Source organism: Rhopilema esculentum, chromosome 7 (assembly GCF_057945365.1).
Source record: "Rhopilema esculentum isolate cy_ngs chromosome 7, ASM5794536v1, whole genome shotgun sequence".
NCBI lineage: Eukaryota > Metazoa > Cnidaria > Scyphozoa > Rhizostomeae > Rhizostomatidae > Rhopilema > Rhopilema esculentum.
Window position 1 is genome coordinate 3374502 of NC_142821.1, and position 18280 is coordinate 3392781.

Consider the following 18280-nt stretch of genomic DNA (forward strand, 5'->3'; position numbering starts at 1 on the left):
CTAAAACCTTAAAACCTTCTTCACGTTTATTAAGCAAGAGTTATGCAGATGGAGACATAGACTCAAGCAAGTGGGATTATTTTGAAAACAGGAGCACGAAATACTCAGTATATGAAAAAGGCAATAAAATCTCAACGAAACAAATTTCAAAGAAACAAGTACATCAAGTACTTCAAAGATTGGATACATCACGTACATTACTTTCCCGCACATTTTCTTTCACTGATTTGATTTGTGCATATATACCATCACATGAAGGATTAACTTTCTGACAAAGGGGCTAGCTGTATTTTTCCTTCCTCCTGAAGAGATATGTTTTTCATAGCAGTCTTGTAACATACTAATGTCTCGAGATAATGATGAGCGAAAAATGATTTATCATGAGCTCCATAGCTCAAGAACATTGACGAAAATATAGTTTGTTTTTAAAATTATTTAACGGGAAAGACTAAACTTCTAGATATTTTCAGAGTTTTTTCTTTTTAACACACACGCTAAAAATCCGGGAAATTAGAAATTCTGGAAATACAAATATCGTAAATCCTCGATTAAGTCCCCACCTTTCAAAAAAACTCCCCTAGAATAGGTGTTTTTCTGTTGAATGATCATGATTCTTACAGTTAAACTACATCAACCATAAAGTTTAATGAGTAACTCTCCTCAAAGAGTCCCCCTTCGAAAAGTCCCAACCCAAAAATTTACTTTCACAAATAAGCCCCTGGGGTTGGGGGCTACTCGGGGGTTGGAGGTATTTGAAAAATTTGTTGACCAAAATTGAAAAAGAGGCTAGTCTAGACGATTGTCAAGATGGCCGAACATCAAGGGGCGGAAGCAGCGACAGAAAATGTGAAAAAAGATGGGAAAAATAAAGTTTTTCAGCATGATACAGGGGATGACATTGGTGACGATGATTTATTCAATTTCTTAGATTTCCCCGAAGATGTAGAAAGTGCGATCGCAGAGGTAAGAGAAGCGTTAATTGCTCATTTTCTTGAACTGAACGTGAAAATTATACTTATTTTTCTACGCATCGATTGAGTTACAATACAGTATACGAGTTTTTATGTAAGAGAAATGAACTGTGCTAATTTGCTGTAACAAGTGGAATAGCACAACATTCATAATGCAAAATGTGTGTTCATTTATATAATTGTAATGTAAGATTTCATCAGGCCTAAAATGATTTGACTATAAATATGTAGCTGGTTGTCTGACTTTTTGAAGTGACACGATTTCAGTTTCAAGGTGAAAAATTCCTGCTTTCCTGTAATTAGGGACCAACTTTGTATCGCTTGCAGCTACAAAATTATACTAACTCAATGTCACCATCACAACAATCTTGCAAATATTTTTATTGGTTCTCGCAAAAGGGAAATTGTTACAGTTTCAAAAGATGCTGTAGCAATCAACATTCAGCTTTTGTGTCTTCATACAATGATGGAGACATCTAATTTTTCATTTAGGGCTATCTGTTTGATGATAATTTCCATTGTAAACAGTTTGATCCTGGATGGATTTAAATTTTGTTTTGTCAAGATTGGTGCATGCCAGCAAGATATGTGAGACCGATAAAATGTTCACTAAAATGTTTTCAGTTCATTAAAAAGCTGTTCTACTTTTACAGCATTGATCTCTTTCTTGTCTGATGGCATGATGGGAAAATTAGATAATTGATTACACAAATAAGTAATCAGTTTCTTTTCTTTAAGTGTATTTTGGAATTGTTTGCATGAATGAGTCTGAATGAGTAGCATGAAAGCCTGTCAGGTCATTTTCATATTTTCATGTCAGGTCATTAAATATCAGTTAAACACCTTTGAAAAGGTTCAATTTTTATATTTAAGTAGAAAAATTCAATAAGAGATCATATAATCAGTTGTTAATTGCTATTCCTTGATTTGTTTTTCAAATAAAAGCAGGCACGAGGAACCCAAGGGTCCGTGGTGCGAGTCCCTGGCATGACCAAACTTTCACCCAGAGTGAGAGAGTCACCAGCTCTCCGCAATTCCAGGTGTAGGAATCAGGAGGTGTGGTCGCATCAAGAGGAAGGACCAGGATACTGCTTGATAAGCATAGGCTTCTCAATGTCCTAAAAACTACCTTTGGATGCTAGGTAGAAACAAATAACTAATAACAAGTAACAAATGACTGCAGACAAATCTAAAAAGTTCTGTAGCTTCATCTTCTTTGGTTGAAGTTCTTAAACACAGTCACATTCTTATTTTAATGCCTGTTCATATAATGGTATTGCTTCCTATGTTTTTTAAACATTTATTTTCTTGAGATGGGTTATGATATGATGGGTGAATGTTTCAGGTGTATAATGTCTGACAAGATTATGTTGTTTACAGGTGATCTCAGGTAATGACCCATTGGATAACAAGGACTTCAATCCAGTTGATTACATCAATAAACTCTTCCCCACAGAACAGGTATAGTTACAATTATTTTGGTAATCTAATGTTACTCGTGAGCTTTGAATACAATTTAATTTTCTTTGGCATAGATAAATGATGTGATTTGTCATAGAATTGTCAGACATGTTCTTGTTATTATGGAAATAAACTTTTACTCTGTCATGTAAGGTATTAACAAATGTATTGTATAGTTACAATTGTTTTTGAAATATAATGTGACTCATAAATGATGTGATTTGTCATAGAATTGTCAGACATGTTCTTGTTAATATGAAAATAAAATTTTCACTCTATCATTCAAGGTATTAACAAAATGTATTGTTTCTTTTATTGATTTCAGTCATTGGCAAACATTGACAATGTTATGGGAAGAATTCGACTCAGGATAAGGTGAACATACATTTTCAGAATACACAATGTTTGGAAAGTTTTTAAAATTTTACATGATTCAATATGTAAATTAAATTAGATGTCATAAATAAATGCTTTTATTGTTAAATCATTTTAATTGTGATGTAAAGGGTTTTAGATTTCCCGTTGCCCAAGGCATTAAACTAGTAAAGTTTATTTTGTAATCCGATTGAGAGTTTATGAAAATCTTGACTGTATAATATGCCAGAAATAGTAATGACAACCATTTGTATATATGTATACATAAAGCATTTTCATTTAGGAGGCTTGATGGTGAAATAAGGACTGCAATTAGGGGACAAACTGAAGTTGGGCATGATGGCAGACAGGTAAAAAGCTTCCTTTCTTTGAACTCGGTGTTTTCATATATGAAAACTGTGAGTTAACATAAACATTTCTCATCTAAGCATTTTGCAACAAAGTAAAGTTTTTAGATATACACATCCTTAAAATCCTAAATTAAGATCATTTTAGAAGTATGAGTTATATCCAATGTTTCCAGTGCTTTTCTTTAAAATAAAAGAATATTAAATAGAAGTAAATTAAAAAATGGTTTTTAAAATTAAAATAAAATTATATCTAATATAAGTCTTGAGGTACTTGCGAATACATTTATATTCATATGTATGTACATATATTTAATGTTTTTTTTCGTACTAAATAATTATTCAACCATACCTCTCAGTTTAGTTGTCCTACACATTATCCTACATATTTTTCTAGTGTTCTTCTGTTTGTTGTTGTCTTGAAATTAGGCTCATGTATTAAATAATGTTGGGAACTTAGCATTTCAACTCAGCTAATTGTGCATAAACTTCTCTCTTCTTACATATTTTACCACAAAGAAATGAGCTTTTTAGCAGTTAAAGAGAAGTATAGACAACTGATTGATAAGGCTTGCCCCTCTCAGAAAGGGCAACTTCTACCACTAGCTCAGAAAGACCCATACTACTAAGAAAATTCTGAATTAGAGAATTTCTTTTTTGCAAGTTTTTTTGCCAGCTTTGTATTGTTCCAACATGATTATTTGCTTCAGTGAATCATATTATGTAAGGCTGTACCTCTCTATGCTTCAGAATCTCACAATGTTGGGATTTCCAAGCAGTGCAGAATAATTACTTCTATTGTATTTAGTAGTCTAAGATTCTCAATTTTTTTTATTTATTGAATATTAAGAATTTGTATTTTTAGGCACTGGAAGAGGCAAAAAGCTCCATTCATGATTTATTTTCAAAAATAAAAGATATAAAAGAAAAGGCTGAAAAGTCAGAGCAAATGGTATCACATTTTTCATTCTTTTTTATGTTGCACTTTATTTTGATTTGTAGTCCTGCTTTTCTATTTGAAATTCATTGAGATTTCACAAACGTAGAGGTTTTCAACCTAGGTTGAACAGTTTCTATGTTGAAAGACAGTAATTTAATGCTTGAAAGACAGTAATTTACTGCTTGAAAGACAGCATTTTACTGCTTGAAAGACAGTATTTTACTGCTTGAAAGTGCAGATTAGATATTTGGTATGATATGTTGGGTAATTACTCAAAGCTCCAAGAATTAGGATTTGGTTAATTCCAGTGTTCACTGATTGTTCAAAAAAGACGTGAAATTTAACGTTTCCTTAAGATAATATTTTAGCTCACATTTTTGTTTCCGGTTATTTAATTTATTTAATCAATGCTACAATATTTTTCCCAGCTTAGACAGTTCGATTGTAACTCTAACTGGTAGAAAAATTCTTCCACCAAAATTTACATGTAATTCATTCATTTTATGATTGGAAGTTTTTTCGTTTCACGTTGTTTCTCTGTTATTTAAAGACTGTAAGCAGAGCTCGGTTTTGAAAGACAAATTGTTATTCGTCTTACAGGTAAAAGAAATAACGAGAGATATCAAGCAGCTTGACCACGCAAAAAGACATCTTACAACATCAATTACCACGCTTAATCATCTACACATTCTAGTTGGTGGCGTTGAGAATTTAGAGTAAGTGACTCACTGCTTGTTAAAGACTGGTTTGAAGTATAAATGCAATAGAAAGGTTTTATATTTGAGAAAGAATCATGTGTTCAAAATAAAAATTAATAATAGCAACCTTCAGTTGGACATCATCCATTTGACACACGATAAACAAGAAAAAAGGAAGAGTGAAACAGAAAAGAGAATCAATGATGATAGATAAATTTATATTCGCAAAGTGTTAAAATGCTGCTCCAGCAGGGGCATCGTGGCTTTAGGTCCGAAGAGAAAGCCGGACAAACTGCCATTCTGACAAAAAAGTATCCTGCGTAAAAAGAATCTGTTTATTCAATAGGCTTACAATTACCATCGGTTTATCTTGAAAACTTTTGCCTGACTCAAATAGCAGAACAGCGATCCATTCTTCAAAAACTTGTAAATGAAAAATCTTTCAAAATTGCACAATTATATTCGTTACTCTATCTAATTAAACGCAAAAGTTTTCCATAAGATGATGCCACGTGGCACCTGTCCCTCCGCCCCTGCTCCTTTCTCTCACAACACTGTTGTACTCAAGTAGGATTGAAATGTAGAAAGATGAATATCCGTCAATGCCTAATTTATGTAACTTCTTTCTGAAAATAAGCTTCAAGAATTTACGAATAGTCAATGAAGTTCACTATCTTGCCTTAAGTTAAAAAATTAATGAGGAAAAAAAGCCTATGAAAATTTAAAAACCTGTCTTATGTTAGTCTTGAAACAAAATGAAATTGCCCTTTTAAAGGCAATAGTATCGGCTTTGTAGGTTCATTTTTACACCAAATAGAACGCCAAAAGGGGTTCAAGGGATGGTGCACCCCTTGTTGGTATTTTTTATAGTTATACATAGGATAAACAGGCTCGGTATGCATATGCGTTCCACTGATAATTGAATTTAGAATTGCATGCGCATCGATTTGATATAATCGTAGATGGGGGTTTGTTCGACGTATGTGTATCATGACACCCATTGACGTTTTTAAGCCGTTTTGAGGTTAAGCGAAATTTTTATTTTTTCTTGTTAGATCCTTAACTCGTAACCGACAGTATGGAGAAGTAGCCAATTTACTTCAAGGAGTATTAAATGTCCTGGACCATTTTAAAAAGTATTTCAGTGTTCCACAAATTAGGCAGCTTGCAGATAAGTATGTCATTATTTATGTGTATTCGTTTCTTTTCGATAAACATTGAAAGTTCTTTCATTTTGTTGGCGTGGCCTTCTGCTTATCAAGAAGGTATTTTTCCATCATTTAGCCTTTCTTTCATAGCAGAGCAAATATTTTCAAGAGTGAAAAGTTTCCTTTTAACAAGCTATTAACAAGCCCTGGCCAGACACCATCTTGTGAGAGATACTGCAGACAGAATTACAGACAAATATTCTTTCTAACCTTTTCCTTTAGTAAGAACTTATACGAGCGACCTGCAGAACGCCATTGTACTGAAGGAAAACATAGTTGATAGCAGCTCAGTTTGTATCGTAGTTTCTGATAATTACACAGTTGAGTAGGATATTTTAAAGATTTTCCTGCATACGCAAGAAAACACCAGCATATAACGTATCAAAATCTTGGAGTGTATGGTATTTCTATTAGAATAATGATTGTTATAATAACTGGCAAGCATTTACGTGCGCTAAACTTCTCAAAGTCTGCTATTAATGACTTCAATTTTTTCCCTGTAGAGTGACAAGTATTCAAAATGAATTAGGGAATCAAATCCTCTCAGATTTTAAGGATGCTGTGTCAATTCCAGGAATAAAGGTAATGGTATTTAGATGTTACCTTTTATGTTATGTTATAAAAAGGTGCAATGTTTGTATAAAGTCGCTGCCTCAAATAAGTTAGACAGTTTTCCAAGAAATTCTTACATCTTTTTACTTTTACGGGATTCAGGTTGATAGATATGTATGGGGTCTCGTTGCATTTTTAATTAGCTTTAACTCTTCACTTGTCATGATTTTTGACGTGTGTAGGTCATAAGTCTATTACGTGTTGTTTCGGACACAAGCATCTTATTTGAGTAGTAAGTGAGTCAATAGTTACGGAGGACTGTCATAGTTTTTATACAACAAGACATTAAATGCAACTTTTTATGGCTATATTTCTTAGCCAATGTAAAATTTCAATGTTCCCCTAGAAAATTTTTAATGGAAGTAATGAGTGATGGTATTTTTTCAGGCTTACTCTTTCATTTATAAATGAAGAGTTGTCCGAAAATTTTATTCCGAAAACACGGTTACATTAAGTTAGATATAAGATCTTATTTTCTGGGAGTAATTTTCTGACACTACTTAAAGTATTATTCGCGACTTTTTTGCTTATTTTCAGCCTCCTGCAGGCCCTAACTCACAGCTAGCTGATGCTTGCAAAGTAGTGGCCATCTTGGATCCTCGTTTCAAGTTAGAGTTTTATTTTTACAAACTTGTTGCAAGAATTAACTTTCTAGAGCTAAAAATTTAATTATGATATTAACAATTCCTAGCCTGAATATCGTGATAGCTTGTAAATACGCTTAAGAAGTTTCGTTTTAGTAAGAGTCTGCCTCAAACAAGGTCTTGTTGCCCTTGTTTGAGGCAGACTCTTACTAGGCGTTTTAAACCAGTTGAATTAAAACTATCACCGAAAACAACCAAAATTGCTAAAAACCTGATATTGAAACCATGCCACCAAAAAGTGAAAATTTTCTTATTCAATGTTTATTGATTCAATTTGTGCTTTAATTTATGCTTTTGAAAACCATTCAAAGTAGCAACTTTTTATGAGTTGTCATTTCTCTCGACTCAGCATCTAAAACCCTGTTGTCCCGCTTTAGTATTGATCTAAATGTGCTAAACAATGTCCAAATAGCTATGCTTTACAATTATAAACACTGCTCTTCTTATTTCAGAGATGATCTTTTAACTTGGTTCATTAAACTCCAACTTGCGGATTATCTTAATGTTTTCAATGAAAACTTTGACGTGAGTACTACTCAAATATTTTTGAATCCAAACTGCTGCATTAAATTCTAGCTATATAATTTGATCGCTATTGGTTTTCAGATATCAGAAAATTCACATCCACATTAAATTAGATACATCGATGTATCCCAAATGTTGAAAGTAGCATTAGATAATAATATTTAACAAAAACTGGCACAGGAAACCATGTTTTCATAAACTGCTGTAACCTTTTCGAAATTTTCTGCAGGAATTCATTTACTTTGGTTAAAGGTTGTATTCCGTTGTATACCAGGGTAATTGTATTGTTTGAGATTAGTTACATCAAGTAATTGCGTATTTCAAGGTGGCATGGATTGACAAGATCGACCGACGATACGCATGGATGAAGAGAGTTCTGATCAAATACGAAGAGGACTTCACTGGGACTTTCCCTAGTGACTGGTGTGTCGACGAGAGAATATGCAAAGAATTCTGCAGGATAACAAGGTGGTGATTTGTTTTTTAACGGTTTTTCTTGTTTTTTGTGCTAGTTTTGATGGGTTTGTTAAAGCAGTTTAGCGATACAGAATACTGTTTAATCATTTTTCTTGCAGCTTGCCGAGTGTTTTGATGGAATTTTGTATTTATTTGTATAAAAGAAAAGATACTTTTTGTATATCTTTCAACAATTAAGGCTAATTAAGGATAATTAAGGCTATACGCTTTCAACAGAAAGGTCTGTAAATTGGAGATAATTATTCTTTATAGAGAACCTGATGTTAAATTGACGCTTTCTTACTGATTTGTTTTATGGCAAAAAAATTTCTTTGTTCTAGAAATGAATTATCAAATATAATGGCGGCAAAAAGCACAGATATCGATGTGAAGTTGCTGTTATTTGCAATTCAGAGGACGACAACATTCGAAGGGTTTTTGTCGAAAAGATTCCCTTACAGCCATGTCATAAAAAAGCCAGAGGTACTGAAGAATTGTGGACCCATAAATTAATTATTTCTTAACTAATATTTTATCTTTAATTGATTTTTAAGTGATTTTCTCATGGTTTGGTTTGGCAATTTATTATTTCGTCAAGAAATCATCATCGTAATAGAGCCATCAAAATAGTATATCTTTGTATATATCTTTATCACAATATAAAATTATTGTACCAATTTTATATTTTAATCTATAATTCTTTATAAAAGTGTGTATTGTCCCATCTTTGAATTAAACTAATTTTCTTTATACACTCTTGTTTCTAAGCTCTAGGTGTAAAAATATGTAATTGCTTTTGATTTTCTAGATTAAGCCTGAAAAGCAACCGGGAAATGAAGAATCTCCTGCCACAAAGGACGCAGGCATCAAATCTGTATGTTTATCAATTTTTTTCTTGCATTGAAAGATACTTACGGTTCTAATAAATGTAGTATTGAAATGTAATAAGCTTACATAATGTCGCTCATTTTAACTTTGCCCACTAAGCTCTGACAGGATTATTTGATTAACTATACTCTATTGTAAGGCTGTTGAAAGATGGTGAATAATCTACAATTACTATAATGATGGCTCATTATGATATGTCTGACGAGGTCCATTTTTGAATGCTGCTTGTATTTTGTGAAAATATTTTCTTGTTCCACAGAAAAGCCCAAAATCCACAGAATCAAGTTTCACAGCACTGATATCACGATGCTTCGAGCCTCACCTTCATATTTACATAGACTCGCAGGACAAGTATGTGGATATTGATTCTAAATTTAAGCAGTTTCACTTATTTTAATCTATAAAAGAAAATTTGAAGTTTAAAGGTTTGGCCAGCATTGAATTTCGTCAAGCGATGTAAGGCTGCATATTTTTATGTTTAACATTTAAAAATCCAATATAAAGATTTTTAGATATGGGGAAACTCCTGTAAAAGGCCCCCAAAAGCAAATTTGAATGAACTAGACTTAAGATGGCAATTGCCCATGGTACGTAACCCCTATACAGTGGCAGTCACTTGGGAGGCGAAGGGGACGACCCAATTTTTTTATAGCAATGGTCTTTTGCTCTTAAACAATAGACAAATGTGACATTTTTTATCAGAACAATAGACTTGTCACCCTCCCAATATTTGACCGCCATTGCGTCTATAGATCTACTCATCTACCCTGTGTATGTTTGGTTTTATATATGTGATTTGAATTTGTTTCTAGGAATCTATCTGATTTGATCGACAAATTCAATCAAGATTTCAAGTCGCGGGAAGTCTCTAAGCTGGAATCAGATGGAGACAGTACTGTTTTGCCAAGCGCTGGTGAATTGTTTGTTTTCTACAAGAAGTGCATGGTGCAATGCGCGGTATTGAGCACCGGTACTCCATTGCTGTCTTTAGCGAGCTTGTTCCAAAAGTTCTTGAAAGAATATGCAAATCGCATATTGACCGGCAATCTACCAAAGTATGTTTCTATCTTCACGGATTACTTGCGTTTAATTAGATATATGGGGTTTTGTCTGTAGCTTGGAATTAAAGAAACATAGATATACCAATGTTTATGTTTAAGGAAAAGATATTTTGCACCTTCAGTATGCATTTTTATATTCATGACAAACGTTTTTGTCACCAATCCTCTCTTGAAAGGCATTTATTTGTGATTAATAAACCTTCTCAAAACTTTGGGCCTAATAACATGAGTCGATTTATGAGTTTAACAACATTAATCTAAGAAGTGTATAATTTCATATTTACGACGTGAATTTCGAGCATAGCTATCACGGATTTAGTAATGTGAAATTGAGGTGTGTCAAAGTATTTTTCTATCGTTGGTCGTTTTGTTCTATTTTAGAGTAACTTCTGGTCTGGCCAGTATACTAAAAGATTCTGAAATCAAATTCAACGCTGAAGAAAAGCGACTGACCTGTTGTATTTTAACTACTGCGGAGTATTGTTTGGAAACCACTGAGCAGGTGCGTTTTGCAAGTTGTATTTCAGATCATAGTCTATGCTCAGATGGAATCATTGACTAGGTTTGGTCTGTGTGATTTGAGAAATTAATCCCGTGAACCCACAAATTAAAATTGAAATTAATCCCACTAATACACAATGGTAGCAATGCCTGCCTCATGTGACCAGGGACCAGAGAGCAAAACATGTTCTTCATTAATCTGTCGATCATTTCATTCAGTATTTTTGTTTCATATTGCGTTTGCTTCTTGTGTTGAAATGAGCACGTTTGTAGGTATAGATTTTATCTATACATCTTCCTTTAGAAACGGTTACCAACAGGCATTAGAATCACCCTCCTTAAAGGTAATGTGTCCAGCTAAAGCAAGTAACTCTGCGGGGGTTTTCAGAAACATGTGATTTTTCATATTATCGCCCCAGCCATTATGGTCATTTTGTTTATTTACCCTGCTGTGAAGTTTGGTTTTCATGTGAGCAGTTTTGCATCGCAAGAATACTGACCAATCACAAGTCGTTATTTTCATATTACTTGACAAGTTGGGTATACGCAGTCCTTTTATATGGACACATTACCTTTAACAGTTACTTCAGTAAAATAAAATCAATTTTACAGAAAATGTATCTACGCATCGATAGCGTCTGAATTTGTCTCCTTTTCAAGAAACATCAACCTTTTCAATGCAAATATCATTAAATTGTATGTATAGCAAACAATTCTTGTTGTTTTATATAATCTTTCTTAAACTGTGATAATTAGTTACGTTGTAACAAACATCTTTTAGACGTTTTAATGTATCCTTTTTATTATTCTGTCAGCTTCAAGAAAAGTTGAAGGAGAAAATAGATGCTGAATTCGTTGAAAAAATAAATTTTGGCGCAGAAACAGATGTTTTCCACGGGTAAATTGTTAATTGAAAAATATTTTCTTTCGGCAGTTTTCTGTTTGGTATCGTTATTTCAAATTTGTTTACTATGCTATGATTAAGCAACATATTTCAGCACTTTGGTTTCAGCACCTAGATGTTATCAGAAAATTGATATTAGTAGAACTTATAAATTGACTTTGTATCTCATTCTACACCCTATTTTTTCTCTCTCTTCCCTTCTACTCTCATTTAAATGTCACTCTTTTTATTTCTTTTGGTTAATGGAGTGTTGAAACTGATTCCTTTATGTACAATGTAGTTTTAGTTTTTTTAATTCTGGGGGATATTAAACAACTAAAAGCTCTTCTTTTCAGGGTGATTTCAAACAGCACACAGCTTCTCGTACAGGATCTTGAAAATGCGTGCGAGCCGGCACTTACTGCAATGATAAAGGTAAAAGAAATCACTCTTATTCAGAATCTCCTTTTTTTATTCAGCTAAGTGGAAATCTTAGTAATTTTGAGCCCAGAGACTTAAATTATTGTGGAAGAATAGTAGCATAGTTGTTTTTGGTGTTCGGTAAGTACTCTAAGGCTGAAAACCTTAGGCCGAAATGGCACAACATAGCCAAGGGCCTAAGGCGACAAATTTTCAAACTGTATGCTAGGGAGGTTGCTGCTTCCATATGATATGCAGAATTTTCGTCAAAGGTCATGTAGCTTTGTAGTTGTTTAGCACCTTAGTAAATGTGCTGTTGCTACGCTCATCTTTTACCAAGATTAGGACAAGTTTAGCTGACGAAAACTGTATCGTCTCTTCTTTCCTCATCCTTATTGACCGTTAAGCTCAATCAGGTAGCCACGCTCTAGATGTCATGTCCCTCTTTGATCGTAATCATGTTCTTCTATAGGTACATTGGCAAAGCATTGAGACTGTTGGTGATCAAAGTGGCTACATTACAGCTATGACAACGCACATGAAGCAAGCCATTCCCGTGATCAGGGACAGTCTCCAGTCGTCAAGAAAATACTTCACTCAGTTCTGCATTAAGTTTGTTAAGTGAGCACCCAATTTCTTTTCTTACAATAGTGTCATAGCTTTGCTCTTTTTCCCAGTAAGATCCCAACGACTTGAAACGAAAGGCAATCATAAAAGATCAGCCATATTAAATCTTTCATTTTAAAATCTCATTGCAAGATTCACAGAATCCGGCGGACAGCCTATCCTGCGGTTCTTCCTTCTCACACTTTAAATCTAAGGCCTAGCCTTTGAAGGCGACTACAATAAGACCATAGAGCCTAAGCTTGCAAATTTTCTAAAACTAGAATTTGTTTCTTTTATGTAAAATACTTTTTTAGAGAAAATCTTCGTTATAAATGCTGCCGTATTGTTACCAGTCTTTTTCTTGTGTATGCTTAAATTTGACCATTTCGCGGCTTTTTATTCCAAAATCCGTTAGCTTTCCATTCTCAATATTATGCCTCGTGATTTCAGAGACTTCATAAGGCTTTTATTTGTACAATAGAGAGAAACTGTTGCGAGATCTTTAGGTAACTCACACAAAAATACCTGCATTCTTTTACTTCATATGTGTACTCATTTATTTATTTTTACGTTGTTGGTTATAACTGCAAACACCAAGCTACAATAGCCTGGTTGGTAAGGCATACAGTTATATTGCTGCCTACTTTCGGCATGGGACTCATTATCTTATTTGAATAATGATAACATGCTATTGATGTAATAAGAAAACATGTTTTTTATAGCTCTTTCATTCCCCGATTCATCAACTATATTTACAAATGCAAACCTATTTCAACGATTGGAGCAGAACAGGTATCCTTATTAATCTATTTCGTGGTTTTAAATGCTGTTATGAGAATCCCTGGATTTTCCTTTGATTTATCAATGTACCGTAATGATACCACGCCCCTTCATGCAGTTCTATTCAACTTGTTTAAGTTTTATCAAGATCCCATAGTGCACCGAAACGTATTACCATTCAGGTGTTTTGGAACCTGCCTCTATCAAAACAAAAGATCCCGAATTGGGCAGGTAGAAAGAGTTCGTTTTCTCTTTTGGACTCTTCAATTAGGTGAGAGGTTAGCAGCCGCCGAGGAGACAAAAACTAAGCTCTAATCAAACACGTCATTCTTCCTCTCACGTTACTTTCGATCCGCACCTGGATTCAAAGTTGCTCTTACCTTCAGTCATTATTCGGTGTTTACACTTAAATAATAATTGACAATGTGTACTTTAATATGCTATATTTCCGCTTAACCGTGCTGTCATCAGAAAACGCAATCATTTCGTTGCTACTTCACTTCCCATTTACATGACAACGACAAGTCCTTGTCTAAAAACATATATATTTATAAAAGCTTTTCAGAGTGGAGATTTTTGTAAAAAATAACCGCTGGCTTCGAAAAAGCATCGTTTCGTTTACACGCAAAAGTTTCTGATTCTTTTCAATTTCGATGAAAACCTTATCTTTTGAAACCGAATCCGTGTCGAAACGACCTTAGGTTTGGTATGGGAAGAGAAATTTTCACCTTTTTCTGGAATTCCTTTAGATTAAATCTCAAGGTTTTTATTAATGCAATTTTCTGTTTTTACAGTAAAATTTCTTCGTTTCTTGCAGCTTTTACTAGACACTCACTCTTTGAAAACGGTCATACTCGATCTGACATCCCTCGGTTCAAATGTCCCAAGAAAACCGCCTGCAAGGTACGGATCGAATTATATTCTTATTATGGTTTTTAATTTTTCGTTTAGATTATTACTATGGCCCTTGGCAGGCCTTTCGGTGAAATACCTTGACTGTGCCCTTGTAATCAGTACCTATGGCCTTCAAAATGATTAGTACCTTCAAAGGCAACTTAGGTTATGCCCTTTTTGTTATCGAAAAGGGGATTATTGAACAACATAGGGGATTGTTAGTTAATATCAAAACATTAACAATTTCGCGTTTTGCTTTTTGTAACGATTGATGATCTTTTTATTTTGCAGTTTCACTAAAATTGTTGCAAAAGGAATGTCTAAAGCAGAAATGATTCTCAAAGTATGATTTTATTTTGCTGTTCAATGTTCTTATTTTTTGCTTTTTTATTATTCATTTTTTTCAGTCTTAGATTTTTGTACGATTATTTTTCATCCCCCTCCAGATGACAACCATTTTATTCTATTCATCTTTCGTATTGTTATTATTCTTTTTTTCAGTCTTAGATTTCTGTAGGATTATTTTCCATCCCCCTCCAGATGACAACCATTTTATTCTATTCATCTTTCGTATTGTTATTATTCATTTTTTTCAGAGTTAGATTTCTGTAGGATTATTTTTCATCCCCCTCCAGATGACAACCATTTTATTCTATTCATCTTTCGTATTGTTATTATTCTTTTTTTCAGTCTTAGATTTCTGTAGGATTATTTTTCATCCCCCTCCAGATGACAACCATTTTATTCTATTCATCTTTCGTATTTTTAATGGTAATTAACCTTTTTGATTGATCTGAACACTGGCGGAAATTTACTATGTTTAGTGTGGGTGCACGCAAAGTGATTTCTTCGAGTTTCATGTCTGATTGACCTTTCTGTCAACGCTACCTCCTATACAAACAATGTCTGATTTTATTTATTTAATATTCTGAATTTTATCGAATTGTTGCTCCCAAAATCTCTTTAGTTTCCTTAACTGGTTCTAAGGCCAATGTTACAATTTTTAGCACACTATTTTGGGGTTTTCACTTAATTGCAAGCTCTTTTATTCTTCCCCAGGTTGTAATGTCACCACATGACCCACCCGGCGGTTTTGTTGAGAATTACATAAAGCTTTTAAACGATTCAGACACTGCGAATTTCCAAAAATTGTTGGAGATGAAGGTATGTTCTGTTTTTTCACCTATTCACATATCAACTTATTCACCTATTTCTTGTGCTGGTTATGACCATGCATGCAAATCGGATGATGGAATTAAAAATTGACTAATCATAGAAATCGTATGGATTCTCGGCCTTTTAAAGTGAGGCTTAAATGAACATCAGTACAGAAATTTGGAATGTCACGTGTTGGAAAGAAATATATTAAGGGTATTCCAGGGATGCGTATATACGGGGGGGGCATCATGTATTGCCTCGTTCGTTCGCTTCTATAATTTCGTGTGTATCAATTGAGGGGAACGTTGAAATTAAGCTACCAAACTATTAAAGAGACATTTATTTTGTCGATGTGTGTTATCCTTGCTTAAAAATTATGTTTAAAAAAGACTTGAAAAGGTTGTAAAAGTTGATACTGCCATACTTATAAATAGGAAACCACCGTTAGGGAACTCATTTTTGTTGCTAGATATTACACACAAAAAGATTTTTTTCAAATTTCTCTTCAAAATCATACGCTGTTGTCTTCTTTCTTCATATCGGTGACACTGCCGATAGCTCGACCATTTTGGAAACAGCCACTGTTGATGAATTGTCGATAATCTTTTGTTATGTATCTGAAAACGAGGCTTATCATACGATTGATAAAACATCCATGTTTTATTTCCTAAAGGCGAAGAATATTACATTTTCAGTGAAAATAGTTACACGGAAATCCGTCTTATGCATAGGCGGAGAAATTTTCGGAGATTTAGAGAGAAAATATGACTGCTAAGCGAATAAATAAGGTAAATTAACTTCATAATCTGCATAATTTTGTTTCAGCAATGTGCTCTCTCTTTGCAGGGTCTGAAGAGAAATGAACAACATTCAATGCTAGAATTATTTAGAAGCAGAATATCTGTAGGAAACCCCGGAGCTGCGGAGTCGGGCTCGGGGACCCCTGAGCAGGAATCGAGTAGAATCAAGCGATTAGAAAAGTTGATAAAGAAACAAATTTTGTAACTAGAAGGTGAATGGATTTTGTTTGATAAATTAGGGAATATATTATGCATGCGTTTGAGATACTATTTTGGATTGATGAATTTTATCACCCTGCTGCCTTGAGATTTTGAGGATGTTCTGTGAAAAGACAAACGAAAAGCCGTCTTTTTATATCTTAATCCATTTGAATCATGTTAGGTACTTCAATTCATTAGTTTGGAAGGCATTAAACACGGCAACAGGTCCCACTTGTAGTATCCAAGGCATCAGTATTTGGCATCGGGTATATGAAATGCTTTCTTTTTCTCTCAAACGACATTTACGGCTTTGCCTACAGGTGTCACTTTGACAATTCTTATGTTATTCCGTGAACAATTATCCGGCGTACAGAACGCCAAGACTGCACGGTACAGTTTTATCGTTACTAGAAGCTTTTTCATTTGACAGTCATTTAGTCACTATTATAAAAACATAAATTGATTTTGCTTTCTGGCCTAAAGATTAGAAATCGTCCATTCGCAAATTTGATTCAACTACCTTATTGTTCTCAATAATTAAGCTGTGGCTAGTTGCCTTATCTGTAGATTAATTCCTAGTTTGCAAAGTCCCAACAATTCCAACAATACTTTAGCGAAATTATTATTCGAGAAGATTGAGCTGCAGGATTTTTAACAAATTCCTTCTCGGCCTTGAAAAATGTCTGTATGTCTTTGCAATGAAGACGGGATAACGCATAGAAACAATCAATTTTGCAAACTTTAATGGTATTTTTGCAATGAAAACTGTTAATTATGAACAGAAGTATATAATCCCGCTTTTACTTGCAAAAACATGATCGCGGTCATACAAAATCAACTTGTGAGAAATCTCGAATGTAAATCAACGTTTACAATTCGATTAGTCAATAGAAGGTTTAGACTTATATAATTTACTTCTACTTCTATGTTTGTTGTTTACCGTAATAAGGTTTCGTCTCAGAAGGTGACCAAAATCGTACCCTTTTCTAATTAAAATGCAACCTATTGTAGCCCCGGTCCAATCCAACCCAGACTTGTCTCGTACCACTTACATACCAAGTTTTGTAAAAGGAATAGTTTCTAATAATATCTCACGCTTATTATAACAATCAGGATACTCTAAACTGTAAAAGCCATTGAGTCATGGTAGATAGACATTCTCTTTATAAGGTTATTTGCTTTTGGTCTGTTTACTGTTGTTTTATGTGATATCTATCCAGATGTAACCTTGGTTGGCCATTGACAAATCCGCTTTTGAAAGTCAGTGCGTGGTGAGTTCATGTGATCAATTTCATGTCTACCAATGGCACTGAAGAATGAAAATCATGACTCAGCTTATTTTGTTATACCCTCTCCTTTTATCATGCTCAATGCCTTTAAGTCAACCCACCCGTCAGTAAGTATACCTCTTTCTTTTTTGGGGTCGTTGAACTAAAGCAAGGTCATAACACAATATGACGGTTTTCTTCACAGATTTATATAAAGTTTTTAAAAAAATTCTTCAAAGGTTTTTTCTGTTTAGGAAGAGTGCATCGAAAGCTTGCTAGAGAAAAATCGCCCTACTTTTATGGGTTTTGTCAGTGTTATGGCTGACCCTAACAGATCTCTCCTTCGGAGATGCCGATCGATCTTAGAAGCTTTGTTGCTACCCTCGACCGTTGTTTTACCTTTTAGCATTGTTCCAAAGACTAAAATGCTTTTCTTAACAAAAGGGCGTGTCCCCAAAAAAATTGCGCGCACGTCATATTGGCAATTCTTGGACGTACTTAGCGAGAAAACGTGTAATTTCGAAAGATCCTCCATTTCTTTGATATCTGAATAGTTTGTGGATGGCCTCCTCTAAATCTGATC

At 34.1% G+C, this 18280-nt stretch overlaps 1 protein-coding gene across 1 annotated transcript; it reads left to right on the forward strand.

Moving 5' to 3' along the window:
* The first annotated feature begins 774 nt into the window (after nucleotides 1-774).
* Nucleotides 775-16433, forward strand: LOC135683311 (vacuolar protein sorting-associated protein 53 homolog). Its single transcript, XM_065198530.2, has 24 exons — nucleotides 775-963; nucleotides 2352-2432; nucleotides 2758-2807; nucleotides 3091-3157; nucleotides 4020-4106; nucleotides 4695-4810; nucleotides 5848-5967; nucleotides 6504-6582; nucleotides 7150-7220; nucleotides 7709-7781; nucleotides 8107-8249; nucleotides 8579-8720; nucleotides 9046-9111; nucleotides 9385-9476; nucleotides 9938-10180; nucleotides 10568-10688; nucleotides 11503-11585; nucleotides 11927-12005; nucleotides 12463-12611; nucleotides 13319-13388; nucleotides 14194-14279; nucleotides 14562-14613; nucleotides 15330-15434; nucleotides 16275-16433. The coding sequence occupies exons 1-24, from the start codon at nucleotides 808-810 to the stop codon at nucleotides 16431-16433; spliced, it is 2490 nt and encodes an 829-aa protein (XP_065054602.2). The 5' UTR covers nucleotides 775-807.
* Nucleotides 16434-18280: the final 1847 nt, after the last annotated feature.